The 15,859-nt window shown below is 46.6% G+C and overlaps 1 protein-coding gene across 4 annotated transcripts in view; it reads left to right on the forward strand.

The window, feature by feature from the left end:
* jarid2b (jumonji and AT-rich interaction domain containing 2b) overlaps nt 1-15,859 on the forward strand; it is a 135,614-nt gene that overhangs the window by 117,945 nt on the left and 1,810 nt on the right. For all 4 annotated transcript variants that reach the window (XM_058046861.1, XM_058046860.1, XM_058046863.1 and 1 more), the window contains 12 exons: nt 111-313; nt 9,873-11,259; nt 12,696-13,234; nt 13,308-13,400; nt 13,474-13,592; nt 13,672-13,742; nt 13,958-14,072; nt 14,175-14,280; nt 14,467-14,649; nt 15,092-15,222; nt 15,296-15,488; nt 15,551-15,658. In XM_058046861.1, the coding sequence (XP_057902844.1) occupies nt 111-313; nt 9,873-11,259; nt 12,696-13,234; nt 13,308-13,400; nt 13,474-13,592; nt 13,672-13,742; nt 13,958-14,072; nt 14,175-14,280; nt 14,467-14,649; nt 15,092-15,222; nt 15,296-15,488; nt 15,551-15,658 (3,248 nt within the window). The remainder of the gene's footprint in view (nt 1-110; nt 314-9,872; nt 11,260-12,695; nt 13,235-13,307; nt 13,401-13,473; nt 13,593-13,671; nt 13,743-13,957; nt 14,073-14,174; nt 14,281-14,466; nt 14,650-15,091; nt 15,223-15,295; nt 15,489-15,550; nt 15,659-15,859) is intronic.

The raw sequence follows: 15,859 nt of genomic DNA on the forward strand, positions 1-15,859 counted from the left end.
TATTTAGTTTGTACCAAAAGGCATCCCCAAGATAAATGATGGAAACATTCGAAAGAACTGTCCAGGTGATGCAATAACGTAAAGTACTCCATGTCTCCACTTGCACGCAGTCTTCAACAACCACGGCAAAGCGTCGCCGAGAGAGAGCCCGAGGCCCAAGGCGCCGCCACCCCCGCCGCCGCCCCTCCTGAGAGAGCGCAGCGAGCGAGCGGAGGCGAGGGAGCACGTGAGGATGCTGCAGGCCATGGCCAGCGCTCGCGACGCCACCAACGGGCTGTCGACGAGAAGAGCCGCCGAGGAGCTCCGCAAGCAGGTGAGACCAGGCGGCCGATGCCGTTTGATGCCTGAGAACCACAGACCTCCATCAAGCTTCAAGACAAGAACTTATATCTCAATGGGTTCAATTCTTTCCATTTCTGTTCCATTTTTAGAGCAATAATTGACCGATTTGGAGATACATGGCTTTCATTTTTATTTTTTTAAAACAGGTTTGATTTTTGTCAGTTCTGATTTATTGGAAAAGGAAATTTTGAAACTTTGGATTGCAGTTGATTAAAAGCAAACTATTTAAAAGTGTATCATTTCTACACAGAAATAAAGTAAATAAAGCATTTTTGGCAGTTGGCAGCTGGTTGGTGACTGCCAACGGAAAGCTAACAGAGATGAAAGCAAGCATGTATCTCCAAGTACATTTGGTCCCTTTCAGCCCCGAATGTGGAAATCCACACTAGATGTTGATTGGACGGTCTGGAAAGTCTGCCTCAAGTGGAGAGCCAACCCGTCGACGCAACTCCCTCCTTTCTTGTTGTTTCTTCAGCTTTTCTCACGCGTCTCCTCTATTTGGCTCCCTGCTTTTCCCATCTACTCATCCCCTCACCCCCTCATCTCTTCATCTGCTCATCTCCTCATCTCCTCAACTCCTCATCTCCTCCCCCGCCATTGTCTGCAAGAGTAATGATGGTGTTTTTTGGCCCGCCGTGTGACTGCTGCTATATTTAGTGCGGCAGCTTCCACTCGTCCTGGTGTTTCATACTTCACTTGAGCAGCGGCAAATGAAAAGCTTCATCGTCCGCTCCTCGTAGCCTGCCAAAGACTCTCGGTGTTGTTTTGCAGCCCTGTAGCGTGCGCTTGCTGGCGTGTTCGTAGTCATTTAGGGCCTCCGAAAAGCTGCGGCGAGTCTTAATGAGTCCCGCCAAGACGACCTGAGCGGACACTATAGGATATTATTATTATTGTATAATAATAATTATTATTATTATATGTAATATAAATATTATAATATATTATATTAGTGTAATATTATAATATATAATAATATATTATTATTATTATATTATTTTATATTGATATATGATAATAATAATTATTATGATTGTAGCCTGTTAATTATTATTATTATTATTATTAACAGGCTACAATAATAATAATAATAATAATAATAATAATAATTATTATTATTATTATTATTATTATTATTATTATTATTATTATTATTATTATTATTATTATTATTATTATTATTATTATTATTATTATTATTATAAATCCTCCTTGTGAGGATAAGCGGTAGAAAATGAATGAATGAATAATACACACTAGCATGCGGTGACCTTTCCACTTCGCTGCAGGCGGCTGCATTGCACCTCCCCGTTTGGACAGCAGAGGGCGACAAAGCCTCAAATTCCGTCATCAATGGACGACCTGTGTCGGGCAGCATGGAGTCGAGTTCACCATGGGATTAGGTCATGGCGGCTACATTCCACGATATCTCGCTACCTTCCTCTTTTTTGGATTTAGAATCATATCAAATAAATGCATAGTTTTTCCCAGTTTCTCTGTAAGAGCGTAGCCCTCGCCTTCATAGATCCCCCCACCTGTTGATGATTGATGTAGCAAAGTTGAGACGATGCTTCTTTAAGTATTGATACATGCTAAGCCTTTTTAGGGCTCACAAAATGATGTTAAAGTTCCCATAGTGCTTTGCAGGACGTGCTAAACGGAAGTAGTTAGCCGTAGAAGTATCTAAACACAGCAGCAGGTCCTTACATCAGTCGAATTCCAAATCAGGAGTAGATCAGGATGCAAATAGAAAAACAGCCTTGGGGAAACTATCCCACACTTCCCAGGGTTAAATGTCTTCATGTGTTCCTGCTGCTGGAGTTTCTTCCTGCCAGGCGTCAGCTGGGCTATAGCAACACATGATGTCATCAGGACCCGCCTCCCAGCATCCTCCTCCTCCTCCTCCCTTGCTTCCGCTCCTTCTTCTTGCTCAACAAATCATCTCTCTCTCTCTCTCTCTCTCTCTTCCCTCATCTGGCTTCCCATCCTTCCCACTGGAACAAATACATCATGAATAGCCGGCCGGTTGTAGTGGGCCCCCTTGTGGTAGGACGTGCTCATGACACATTAGCGTGGACCCAAGTATTTGGACACCTCTTCATCAATTCCAATCTGTTGCTCATCGTAGTCGACTGTCAGGTTTAAACCCCGACACTTGTAGAAAAACACTGCCTGTACAAAGGAAGACGCAGAGAGATGAGTTTCTTTTTACTTGCAAGGAGAGTGATCAGGAACCGTTCAGTAACAATTCGCCACCTCACTCTGAAGCAGTTCCTGCCCTCTTGCCTTTTTATTGAAGGAAGGCCCTGTACAATCAAATAGCTGAGGGAAGGGGGGTTTAATCATTCTAGTTAAAACCAGTTTCTTTGCACAACATGTTATCCATATGTGTAGATATCTCATCCTTGGCATGTGATTCTCCGGACACACACACACACATACCCTTTGAGGTCATATCTACTTCTGACCCGTGCCTATGTCCCCTGAGGGTGTTAAAACTATCTGCTAAGGAATGTTCTGTCATGTTCTGTTTTCCCTTAATCATGATGTACACCACAAGTGCAGGCGTCACAGCATTAATCTGACATTGTTATGTGAGTGATATGAAACACATGTACAGCGTTAATCTTACTTTGTTATGTGGGTGATACGAAATGTTTGTAGGTCATAAGAAAAATAGGTCATAAGAATATAGTAAAAATAGGTCATAAGAATATAGTAAAAATAGGATAACTTTATGTACAATTATTCCAACATTTCCCTCCTGTTTATTCATTTTGCACTATATTCTCCCATCCTCCGTTGACCTCTTCTTTTTCAGTCCCATAGCGCAAAAGGTACACACAGAGGTCAGCTGCATAATCTCCTGGATCGGAAAACAAGTCCTGAAAATGCCATGATGTTTTGTCATGTATCTCTTCAGTTTCGGTGTCTTCATCGTAGCTGTCTTCTTGGGGCTCCCCTTTTGGAGTAAGGAGGGCATACATTTTTGACACCTCTTGCTTATTTGGTTGGATAGCAGTGGTGATTAGCCTGGTGCACAAAACTCTAATGCAGGGAATGCAACAACATCCACATAAGGTGAGAATAGCTGCAAATACAGCGATTAACATTAAAACTGACATTATCAGTTGTTTATATTTGCCAAATACGTCTCCAAAACCATCCCACATTGACGTGTCAACTCCAGAATGGTCTTTCATCTTGCTGTTAAGGGACCTTAGACCTTCTAAGGCCTTGGTGAGACTCCCGTCCGCTGCCGTGTTGTTCGGAATGAACGTGCAGCACTGATCACCAAAAATGGCACATACTCCGCCCTTCTCCGCCAAGAGCATGTCAACAGCAATTCTGTTTTGGAAAGCCATGAGGGAGGTAGCTGACAGTTGTTCATGGATGGCGGAGAACCCTCTTTCAGTGTTGTTTCCTAATTTCTGCACGTTATAGTGGATGTAGTTGATTTGTCTACATTTTTGTTAATTGTGCACCACCAGCAAATCGATGATTCAAAACCTGCTGCTATCTGGTTAACTAATTTGTATTCATCAGGGACTCCTCTCGGTACCCCTATGCTGTCTATGTAGGTGGGATCATTTTTATCCCACCCTGACACTGATCTCTTTGATTCTAGGTTTGAATATTATGTCTACCATCTCTATTGATTTACACTGAGTATCATTCAATCTTCCTAATTTGATTCCAACACCTGTTCTGTTTATGCATGAGAAGTTTCCTGCAGCTACCTTTTTAGAAAATACTGTTTTTTGTTTTTTTTTAGTGGAAGTAAGAGGATAGACCTTATCCCATTGTGAACAAATTATTTTATTTATTTATTTATTTATTTTCCCTTATGCAATGGTTTTATTCATTACTTCGATCAAACAATCTATTCCCATAGTTGAAGGCACTACTTGTAACAGTGGTCTGGCTCCCATACATACTACACAATCTCCTTGATTTGACATATTTGCTGCCTGTTCCACTAGCAGCAGACAGTTATTACTTTGTTGTGAGATGCCCGTAGTGACCTGAAACCAATCATCTGCATTTCGAATTATGGCTATTTTAAACTCCAGCGTGACGTGTGTAGTTATTTGTGATTGGCATTTCAGCAGGGGTCATGGTTTGATTTTCACAAATAATTATAGGAAAGTAGGGATCTGCCCCAGAAGAGTAGGCCCATAAAAGGAAACCCCAACACGAGGTATTTAAAATAGTGCCCAATGGTCGGTCATATGGGTTGAGCTTAGCTGAGCTAAAGGCAAATGTCATACTTAATATGGCCCCACGTTTCTTTAACATAATTTTATTATGGAAATACTTGGCTTCTAATGTGGTAGCAGGTGCCCAGTAATCACCTTCCTGTGTGGTAATCAATGTGTCCCAACTTAAATCTAACACGTGTCCAGTAACATACCACCAATAATTAGCATATGTCTTCCCTGACACCTGATGTCTATTTGTAAATCCTTTCAACGATGATATGGGTATTTGGAGTTCGGTAGTCGAATTTGGGGCTATGGTCATACATATGGAGTTGTTGTATGCCCACTTAATAATCCAGGGTGTTAGGTCGACCTGTGTTTGTGATCTGTTAGGGTCCCCCACCCTTCTTTTCTGCATGCTAAGATTCTTTTCCCATAGCAATGTTGACATTACTATTATTATTCCGATCAGTCCTCCTACTGCTGCTAATTAATTATTATTATTATTATTTTTATGCGTCTGAGTGATCATCTTACCTGCAGACCTGCAACCCCTCCTAATGACGCAACAGAGTTGTGGACAATCTTCACCGGTTTGAGACGACTGCAAACTAGAATTACAGCCCCCTTTGTAGCCGGACTTCCTCTGAAGGTTGTTGAGGAGCTACAAATCTACAGCAGATACCACAATGCTATTATCATGACGCAAATAGGTACAGTTAGGGTAAAAACTAAGATGGAGATGCATAATTTAGTCATAGTTTATCACTGTAAATTTTTTCTCGAATACCATAGCGTGGAATTATGTCTTTGCATAGAGTTTTAGCTACTGTTAGTGCATCTGGATGTTTTGTAGGAAACAGTTCTATCTATTTTGAAAATGAGTCTATTATCACGAAACAGAATTTTTCCCCTTCACTGTTGTTGAGTTCAATGAAGTCCATGTGTATTTCTTGAAATAAGTATTGTGGTTTTTGAAATTGGCCACGCCGAGGTCGCAAGCTGCCCTGGGCATTGTGTTTTGCACACGCTAAACATGCTCTACAAAAAATTTTTAAATAAGAATTAAATCCTACAAAATCCTACAAAAATACAAAAATCCATACGTAGTAAAGTGGGTGTTAATAGTGTTTCCTACAAAATCCTACAAAAATACAAAAATCCATACGTAGTAAAGTGGGTGTTAATAGTGTGGCACATATCACATATCCCTCCTGTTGAGACATGTGTAAAACCATGGCTCAAAATAGCGTCCCACTTATGCAAAAAAAAAATTTTTCTTCAAGATTGTTTTATTATCTATCGACATATTAACATTTTTGTCCAGGGTTGCTTTATTCCTTAGCCAGTGGTCAATTTCTTGCTTTGGACTCTGTTGTTACATGTCTGCCAGGATCTCAAAGTGTACTTGTAATTTTTCTGTGTTAAGATGGTTCAGTTCCTTTAGTGCCGCTTGTTTTACCATTTTATCAGCGAACATATTTCCTAAAGATATTGGATCCGAATTATTAGTACGTGCCGTGCATTTACATACAGCAATTTGTTTTGGCAATTGCACTGCTTCTAGTAAAGTTGTTAATAATCCTGCATGAGTTACTGGTTTTCTCGTTGATATTGTCATACCTCTGTTTTGCCAATATTGTGCAAAGATATGTACTGTTGAATATACATATTGGCTATCAGTATAAATTGTCACCTTTTGACCTTTCATTAATTTGCATGCTTCTGTAAGCGCTAAGACTGTATAGCCTGTTATTGTTTTTCCCAAATAATTTTTCTTTGAGGAACCATCTACAAAATCACCCCTTTATGTTAGTGTCTGATCTAATAGGTCTGGTGTACACTTTGCAGTTTGTGTTGTTAGCTCATAACAATCATGTGGTTGGCCTTCCTCAGGGAATGGTAGAAGGGTAGCTGGGTTGAGCGTGGTGCATCGCTCAAGTGTTAAATGTGGTTTAGCTTCATTTAAGATTGCTTGTTTTCTGTCTGTTAGAATGGTTCGCCCTTGTCCTGTCAACTGATGGCCTAAATACTTCACTGATTGCTTACAAAATTGTAGTTTGTCTTTACTCACTTTATGGCCTTCTTTCGCTAAATGGTGCAATAAGGCTATTGTCTTCTTCACATGACTTCCTATCTTGTGACGCTAGTAGGATGTCATCTACATATAATAATTTCCTGGCTTCCATTTGGGGGTTCAAACGTGGACATACTGGCCATCATTGCTTGTGAATAAATTATATATATATCTATTTGTTTTTTATTCTTTCTGCAAACATAAATGCGAATCTGAACTTTCTTTCTCTATTTGAATGGAGAAGAATGCCTGATGTCTACTACGGTGAAACATGTGACATCTGTTGGTAAAGAATTTAACAATGTGTGTGGGTCAGGCACACAAGGTGCTCTCGCCACCACAGTTTGATTTACAACTTGTCCTGTATCATTCTCCATCCCACAGAGAGTGGCACTTTTCTCACTGGGAAAATAGGGATATTACGTGGTGGGTTATCGCATTCTACTAAGACTTAAATTTTTTAACAAATCTTCTATTGCTGGTTTTATTCCTTCATATGAATTTAGTTTTATTTGGTTGTACTTGTAATTATACTACTGGTTCATCATTTGGTTCTGGTTGTATTTGTTAAGACAAGCCTAGTCGTGCTGAATATAGCTTTTGGTTCCTTTTGTACTGGCCTTTGACACAATCACGGGAGAAGTGACCTTCTTCACCGCAATTCCAACATCCAGCATTGTTGGGATAGTTTTGTATATTCTGTCTACCTGTTCCTCTACCTCTTCCTCCAAATCTTCTCCGAGTTGGCATAACCCTTCTTTCGTTATCTTCCTTTTGTGTATAAAATGTGTCTGAGTCTTTTTCTTTCATTACTTTTTCTTCATCTTTCTGATATTCATGAAGTAAAACTTCCCTTACTATCTTATATAACTCTTCCTTTTTACAACCTTCACTTTCTGCTCTATCTGTTGTGTTTCTTTTTGTGCTGCTTCTTTGGCTGAATATCGCTTTTCTTCCTTCATTTTCGCCTCGCCTTTTTGCTTTCTTGTTCTCGTTTTGCTTACATTTCTTTTTTATGTTTTGTTGTAACTCCCTAATACATGCCGTGAATAATTTTCCGTTGAATTTGTACTGTTTTATCCAATAATATAGGGGTTCTACTACTAGACTATTCTCTTTTCCAACTATCTTCCAGTCTTTGCACGGGAGTTCTTCAAGGACCTTTTGTTTTTCATTACTTTGTCCCTTCCCCATTTTGAACTAAATTTGGACCCAGTGGTTCTTAACACCTGTCGTGTTCTAACACTGGGGTTATTTTCAACAAGATGGTGATCAACAACCTTTTGTGGTAAAATTCTCTTCAACCTTTTCAGGTGGAATTTTCTTGCCTACAAGCATCCACAAAGGCTCACCATTGACTTCTTGTTGGTTTGGTATAAAACACAGTTACCTAGTGGTAATTGTATTTTCATTCACACATTCACACATTCACACATTCACACTGCGCGCGCCTTTTATTTTTACCGCCCAGAGGACTCCGCCATCCTATGTAGAATTTAACTAGTCTGTTTCAACTAGGGGCGTCTACTCCACCTACGGAATTTAACTGTCGGACCTGATAGAGCCTAGAATTGTCAGGGTTTGGTACACTTACTTTTTTTATTCTTTTCTCTGTTTTCTTTAAAGTACTTTTATTGTCACCTTTTTGACCTGCAGGGTTTGTCTATTTCACCTTTGTGACCTGCAGGGTTTGTCTATTTCACCTTTGTGACCTGCAGGGTTTGTCTTCACTTATTTTTTTATTCTTTTCTCTGTTTTCTTTAGAACCCTCTCTTTAAAGTTCTTTTATTGTCTATTTTACTTTTTCTGACCTGCAGGGTTTGTCTATTTTACTCTTTCACACATCCATTCCTTTTAAACAAAATTTGTACTCACAATCTCTGCGTCTCTGGATTTCCTTCAACCGTCGGATCCCAGCCCGCAAGAGAGGGACCAGTCCCGGAAAGGGTATTAATGCTGTGGCCACAGTCTTGCCTGGATCTCGCTTGCCCGCTGGGATCGTCAGGTGTCTTGGAATCCGGCTCGAAGGACCAATAAAATGTCAGGTTTAAACCCCGACACTTGTAGAAAAACACTGCCTGTACAAAGGAAGACGCAGAGAGATGAGTTTCTTTTTACTTGCAAGGAGAGTGATCAGGAACCGTTCAGTAACAATTCGCCACCTCACTCTGAAGCAGTTCCTGCCCTCTTGCCTTTTTATTGAAGGAAGGCCCTGTACAATCAAATAGCTGAGGGAAGGGGGGTTTAATCATTCTAGTTAAAACCAGTTTCTTTGCACAACATGTTATCCATATGTGTAGATATCTCATCCTTGGCATGTGATTCTCCGGACACACACACACACATACCCTTTGAGGTCATATCTACTTCTGACCCGTGCCTATGTCCCCTGAGGGTGTTAAAACTATCTGCTAAGGAATGTTCTGTCATGTTCTGTTTTCCCTTAATCATGATGTACACCACAAGTGCAGGCGTCACAGCATTAATCTGACATTGTTATGTGAGTGATATGAAACACATGTACAGCGTTAATCTTACTTTGTTATGTGGGTGATACGAAATGTTTGTAGGTCATAAGAAAAATAGGTCATAAGAATATAGTAAAAATAGGTCATAAGAATATAGTAAAAATAGGATAACTTTATGTACAATTATTCCAACATCGACATTTTGGGCAATGATATGCGAGTGGAAGCTGCAAGGAAAATGCCCCCCCACTCCCCACCCCCGCCCCCAGTCACCTTGTGTTAGTCCATTGTGAGATTGACGGAGGCAGGGTCAGGTTTCAGCCCCCCCCCCCTTTATCTTTTAATGGCCTGCTCTTTGTGTCAGCCCCACCTGAGATGCACACACACACACACACACACACTCACACACTCACACTACACATGTGTGACACAAGAGCCCTTCAAAGAGAAAGCCGTCAATGGGCGTCTGTCGGGTCCCTCTTGTGGCGCCCTCACTGGTGATTGATGACTCCATCCACGCCACCGTCGTCACACTTGTGGTGGGACGCCGGCGGCATCCATCTTCCTTCCCATTGTGTATTCATATCTAATACAGACTAATTATTGGCTTTATGGATGCATGACAGGGAATGATGACATCATACGATAAATCCCAGATTTGTAATGTTTACGGTGTTTACTTTTTTTTAATTGGACCTTCGGGTTGTAAATGACGGTGCACCATGAATTCTGCCTAGCAACAAGGCCCGGTTCCTAATACTTGTCATCTTGTGCGCGGCACGCCAGGTCTCCAGAATGAACGGGCTGACGCGGCTGAGCGCCATGCAAGCGGCCAACGGCGCCAAGAGGGGCCGCGACTTCCGCCTGCCGTCCAAAACTGTGAAGAAGTACACAGCCACCGTGTCCAAGGGCCACGTCACCTACACCAAAGCCAAGCAGAGAGAACTGGGCAAGAAAACCAAACTCAGCAGCAGCAGCAGCAGCAAACACACGAGCGCCTCGGCGTCTGCGAACAATCACAATCAGCACAGCCAGCCAGCAGCCAGCAACGGGCTGGCCCACTCAGGAAAAGCAGCGGCGTCGTCAGCCTACCACAGCAATGCAAAAACACGCAAACAGGTGCTACTGTCATCCAACGGGCTGCTCAGGGGCGCCCGCCTCAACGGGAGGCTCAACGGGCAGCGCCACAACCCCCCGGCCAAGGAGGACAGCCAGAGACAATGCCCGCAGGGCCAGGGCGACTTCCAAGGGCGGGAGGGGCTGCGGAACTCCAAGCGGCGCCTGGAGGTGGCGCTCCACCCGGTCGGGGAGCAGAAGGCCAAAAGCGCCGAGCTCAAGAAGGCCAAGCTTCAGGCCACGCCCCTGGAGACGCGCAGCAGCAAGAAGGTGGCCGCCCCCGTGCAGACCGCCGCCGCCACTCGGCTTTCTAACGGACACGTTTCCCCACCGCCCCCTCCTCCCGAAACCACTCCCCCCGCACTCCCGTCCCCGACACCCCTCGCTCAACAATCTTCTACACCAGCAGCCACCGCCGCTGAGTCGGTGAACCAGCGGCCCAAGCGGGCGTCGGCCGGCAAGCTGATGTTGATCCGCCAAGCACAGCAGCAACTGAGCAGGTCTCACGGCCGCAGTGCCGCCTCTTCCTCGCCGTCGTCAGGCCACAATCACTCCCACAGCCCCAGTCACGGCAGCACTACCTCAGACCCCCGGCAGGGCTCCGCCTCCTCCCCGCTCGCCAGCACTCCGGGACAGCTCAGGCCGGTGGCGCCGCGGCCGGCCGACCGCGACAAGGAGTGGGAGCGCGAGAAGGAGCTGGCGCGCCAGAAGGAGCGCGAGCAGGAGAAAGAGTGGGAGCGCCAGCGGAGCCGGCCCGACGGCTGGGCGGCGCTGGGGGAGGTTCCCGTCTTCCTGCCGGCGCCGCGCGAGTTCCAGGACCCGTTGGTGTACCTGGACGCCGTGCGGGAGCAGGCTGAGGCCGCCGGCATGTGCCGTGTGGTGCCGCCGGCCGACTGGCGGCCCGAGTGCAAGCTGAGCGAGGAGATGCGCTTTGTGACGACCGTACAGAGGGTCCACATGCTGGGGCGGCGCTGGGGGCCCAACGTGCAGCGGCTGGCCTGCATCCGAAAACACCTCAAATCTCAGGGCATTACCATGGACGACACGCCCGTCATTGGTGAGAATACACCCAGTTCACGCTCTTACTATTCCTGTTAGCCTTGAACACACCATCAGCACAGATGTTACATTCAGGAACGCACGGGGATTATCATGCCGACATGAGGGCGCTAGGATGCTATATCGATAAATCTGATAGCATTCAAATAGCTCCGATAACGTAAAAAAAACAACAAAAAAACACTCCATTGATATGAGATTGCTCGTATTGTGCAGGTGAGCAAATCAAGCGCTCCTTTTTTCTTTAACTTCCTCACTTTGTTTGCATGCTAGTTGGACCAAAAGCTCCGACAAACAAACACCTTATCAGCCGCCTGAAGCACTGCGGCCGCGCCGGGTGGCCCCTCCCACGGCGGGTGGCCCCTCCCACTCTATAGTCTACGTCCCCTAATTGTGGTCATATGCTCATGGCTTGCATTACATTTGATGAGGGCAAATTGACATCTCCACTTATATAAATATACTTAATAAGTACTTCAATACTACAAGTTTTCATGTTGGACAGTATGCAGAAAAGTCATGCGTTCCAAAACACTCGCTTGCGATGCCTGGTGTGGTTCCTTATGGTGGTCAACCAGGCTGCATTGTACGGCCCCCGTGCCGACGTTTGCAGGGGTTATCCATGAACTCCCTTTCCTTCAATCTGGGCATCAAACCAGCAAGTTGTTTGTTGCGTGCCCGCCGGCCCCGCGCGGTCACAAAGTGGAGTGGATCCAATAAAAGCGAGGCCGCCCTTTGCGGTCTGTATCGCTATCAGCGGGGCTCTCCGTCCAATTTTTTATCTCCCAGCCTTTTTACAGCCGACAATAACAATAGCAAACTGGTTATTGCCCCCCCCCCCCCCCCCAAAAGACCACCGCAACAATATTTCCCCCAGATTGGCCTGTCACTTTGCATTTGTCGCCATCATGTTGGCGCTTTATGAGGTCTAACAAGCGGCGGCTCAGCACCAAGCGCTACTTCGGTTGCAGGACATAAAACCAACATCTTTATGTCGCCGCTTGTTGCTGGTTTTTACGCGGCCGCCTCATTGGGCCGAGCGTGCGGCCGCTCACACGTGTGGCTGTTAGCCAGAGACTCCTGGCAGCAGCTGAGTCGGCAGGCCAGGATGTTCTCCTTCCAAATGGCTTCCCAGCACATCAGCTCTGCATTAAAAGCAACTTGTGGTGCAGCTCAGATGGCTTCCGGGTCAAAGTTGGATTGGCTGGAAGAGGAGACACTTTGGTCAAGCTTTGGTTGGCACATTCCCATCTCAGGCCTCGTCCACCGCATGCTGGTCATTTGTCAAAAGGTTTCCCTTGCGGGTCTTTGCAAAAGCGGACTTTGTTTAGCTGCACTTGGGCTTTGGTTCTGTAGGTTCTTTCACGGCTTCTTTCCGTGTTCAATGCTCCTAAAAGTCAGGTGGGAAAGAGGATATGTGTTTGTTCTTCCCAGGTGGCTGTGAAGTGGACCTGGCGCGCTTTTTCCAGCTCATCAACGACATGGGCGGCATGCAGCAGGTGATGGACCTGAAGAAGTGGACCAAGCTGGCCGACCTCCTCCGCATCCCCAAGTCGGCGCAGGACCGCTTGGCCAAGCTGCAGGAAGCCTACCTGCAGTACCTCCTCTCCTACGACTCGCTGGGCGCCGAGGAGCGCCTCCGGCTGCAGGGGGAGGTGCTGCAGGAGAAGAGGCGGCTGGAGTCGCGCCACGGGCCTCTGGAGGGCCTCTCGGACTCCACGGCGCCCAGCGCGCTGGCGTTGCCGCGCTACGAGCCCAAGAACGGGCTGGCGGGCGGCGTGGTGGGCGGCGGGGGGGCGGCGGGTCACCACCGCGCCAACGGCGTGTACCAACATCTGAAGGAGCTGGAGGCTCAGGTCAAAGCGGGCCGGCGGCGGCTCTTTGCTCAGGAAAAACACGGCAGCGAGGACAGGGAGGAAGAGGAGAAGGACAGCCATGGCGTCCTCGGCGAGCAGCACAAATGTATTTACAAGGTGAGCACATCAAACGCCGTCTTGTTCGCTGACCCTGAACACACCGTTTAGCGTGTGCTGTGTTGCGTTGCAGGGGAAGTCGGTGTCGCTGACCAACTTCTTCAGGATAGCACGCAACACCATGACCATGTGCTTCCACAAGGAGCCCGGTGCCGCCGAGGTGGAGGTTAGCATGCTCTCCTTTAGCATGGTCACGTCACGTTACTTCCGTTTGTCAAGGACTCCTGATGATTTTGCAGCAAGAGTACTGGCGCATCGTGGAGCAGAGGGACGGCCACGTGGCGGTGCATTGTGGGAAGGTGGACACCAGCACGCACGGAAGCGGATTCCCCACCGGGAAGTCTGAGCCCTTTTCAAAGTGAGCATCACGCACACGTCCAGGACCTCGTTGAGAACGCTTGTCTCATTTTGTCTCTCTGGCGCCCTCTTGTGGTCAGGCACGGATGGAACCTCACTGTCCTCCCCAATAATTCTGGATCCATCCTGCGGCATCTGGGTGCCGTGCCAGGTAAGGACTCAGGAGTGGTTGGCCACGGTCCGACCTCCAGTCTCCTCCACATGGACATGATGATGCTCTCATGACTCCTCCACAAGTTACTTCAGATCATTTCAAATATGTTTCCATAAAATACAATCTATCATCATCATTGAAGTAAATAGACATACAAGTATCATCTTGGCAGTACTTCCTGTGTACATGTTGCTCCCCCCCTCTTCCTGCAGGGGTCACCATTCCCTGGCTGAACGTCGGCATGGTCTTTTCTACCTCATGCTGGTCTCGAGACCAAAATCGCCTTCCATATATCGATTACCTACACACTGGTGCTGATTGCATTTGGTAAGTGGGTCACACTCTTCCTCCTCCTCTTCCTCCTCATCCTCCTCCTCCTCGTTATTGTGCTCCTAGTCTAGCATGGCCCTGAAATCCGTCCTCTTGCAGGTATTCTGTCCCTGCTGAGGAGAAGTCCAAGCTGGACAAGGTGGTCCATACACTGCTGCAGGCCAACGGGACCCCAGGACTAGAAATGTTGGAGAAGAACGTCATGGTCAGTGTGTGCAGATGCATAAACGTCTGTAGGATATAGCGTACGTTACTTGGAAGGCCCTAGAACTCATCAAATATCATATTGGTGCTGATAATTAATCCCATTAATCCCATTAATCCCATATTGGCCTGCAATAAATAAATATGGCAGACATGTTGACGCTGACGGTTTATTTCTCGACCCTAGATTTCTCCAGAGGTGCTGTCCCGCGAGGGCATCAAGGTTCACCGCACGGTCCAGCGGAGCGGCCAGTTTGTGGTCTGCTTCCCCGGTGCCTTCGTGTCCAAAGTGTGCTGCGGCTACAGCGTGTCCGAGACTGTACACTTCGCCACGCCCCACTGGATGAACCTGGGATACCAGGCGGCGAAGGTCAGAAATCCTTCTTGCGTTGCCAGACTTTAAATCACTGCCCCCTTGTGGTCAGTTGGCGGTACAGCCTCTTTCTTGAAAATACATACAGTGGCTATGGATAACTTCTTGTATTTGTCCTGACATAGGCTGCTGTATAACAATGCCCCCTTGTGGTCAGTTGCCGGTACAGCCTCTTGAAAATACATACAGTGGCTATGGATAACTTCTTGTATTTGTCCTGACACAGGCTGCTTTATAACACTGCCCTCTTGTGGCCAGTGGGTGCAGGGCCTAATTTAGTGTCATTGTATAGACTCCAGACCAACTATGGATTTACAACACTGCCCCTTGTGGCTGTGTGGTGCTATAGCATGCTTCAGCCGACCGTGTGCTTCCATAGTTGACGTTTAGATCAATAGAACATCAAGCGCAGCTTTAAGATGTCCTGGTGTCCAAACAGGACCTGAAGTGTCGCCGCATCGCCAAACCTTTCTCCATGGAGAAGCTGCTCTACCAGATCGCCACGGCCGAGTCCAAGCGGGACAACGGCCTCCTCCTCACCACCATCTCCACCCTTCTCAAAGACCTCAGGTAGGTTGGGGACGCCGCCTCGGTCCTCATCTCCTTTCCGCGGGACTCACCTCGGCCCTCATGCGTCCCTCAGGAACATAGAGATGCGCCAGCGGCAGGAACTCTACAAGGCGGGCCTCCTCTCCACGGCGCGCTACGGCGCCCACGACGGTGGTGTGGGGGCGGCGGCGGGCGAGGGGCGCAAGAAGCCCCGCGGCAAGTGGATGACGTTGGAGTCGTCGGAGAGACGCTGCCAGATCTGCCAGGACCTCTGCTACTTGTCCATGGTGAGCACACAAACGCCTCATCGGCGGGGGGGCGCAGCTAACCTGTGGGTGGCTACGTGCAGGTGGTCCAGGAGACGGACAACGTGGTCTTCTGTCTGGAGTGTGCGCTGCGCTACGTGGAGAAACACAAGTCCTGCAGAGGCCTCAAGATGATGTATCGCTATGACGAGGTGAGCGCCTTTCTTTCTTTGGCCACAAGGGGGCGACGCTGCACAGCTGGTAGAAAATAGCAAGTGTAATACATACTGTATATATTTCATTTTTATTTGAATCAATCAGCATTTTTAGGCAGGGAACATAGAATATAGAAATAATGTCCATTTATTGATCAAATATAAGCATACATTATTGTAAATATAAAATAGAGTATA

This window comes from Doryrhamphus excisus, chromosome 14, assembly GCF_030265055.1.
Source record: "Doryrhamphus excisus isolate RoL2022-K1 chromosome 14, RoL_Dexc_1.0, whole genome shotgun sequence".
In the NCBI taxonomy this organism is placed as follows: Eukaryota; Metazoa; Chordata; class Actinopteri; order Syngnathiformes; family Syngnathidae; genus Doryrhamphus; species Doryrhamphus excisus.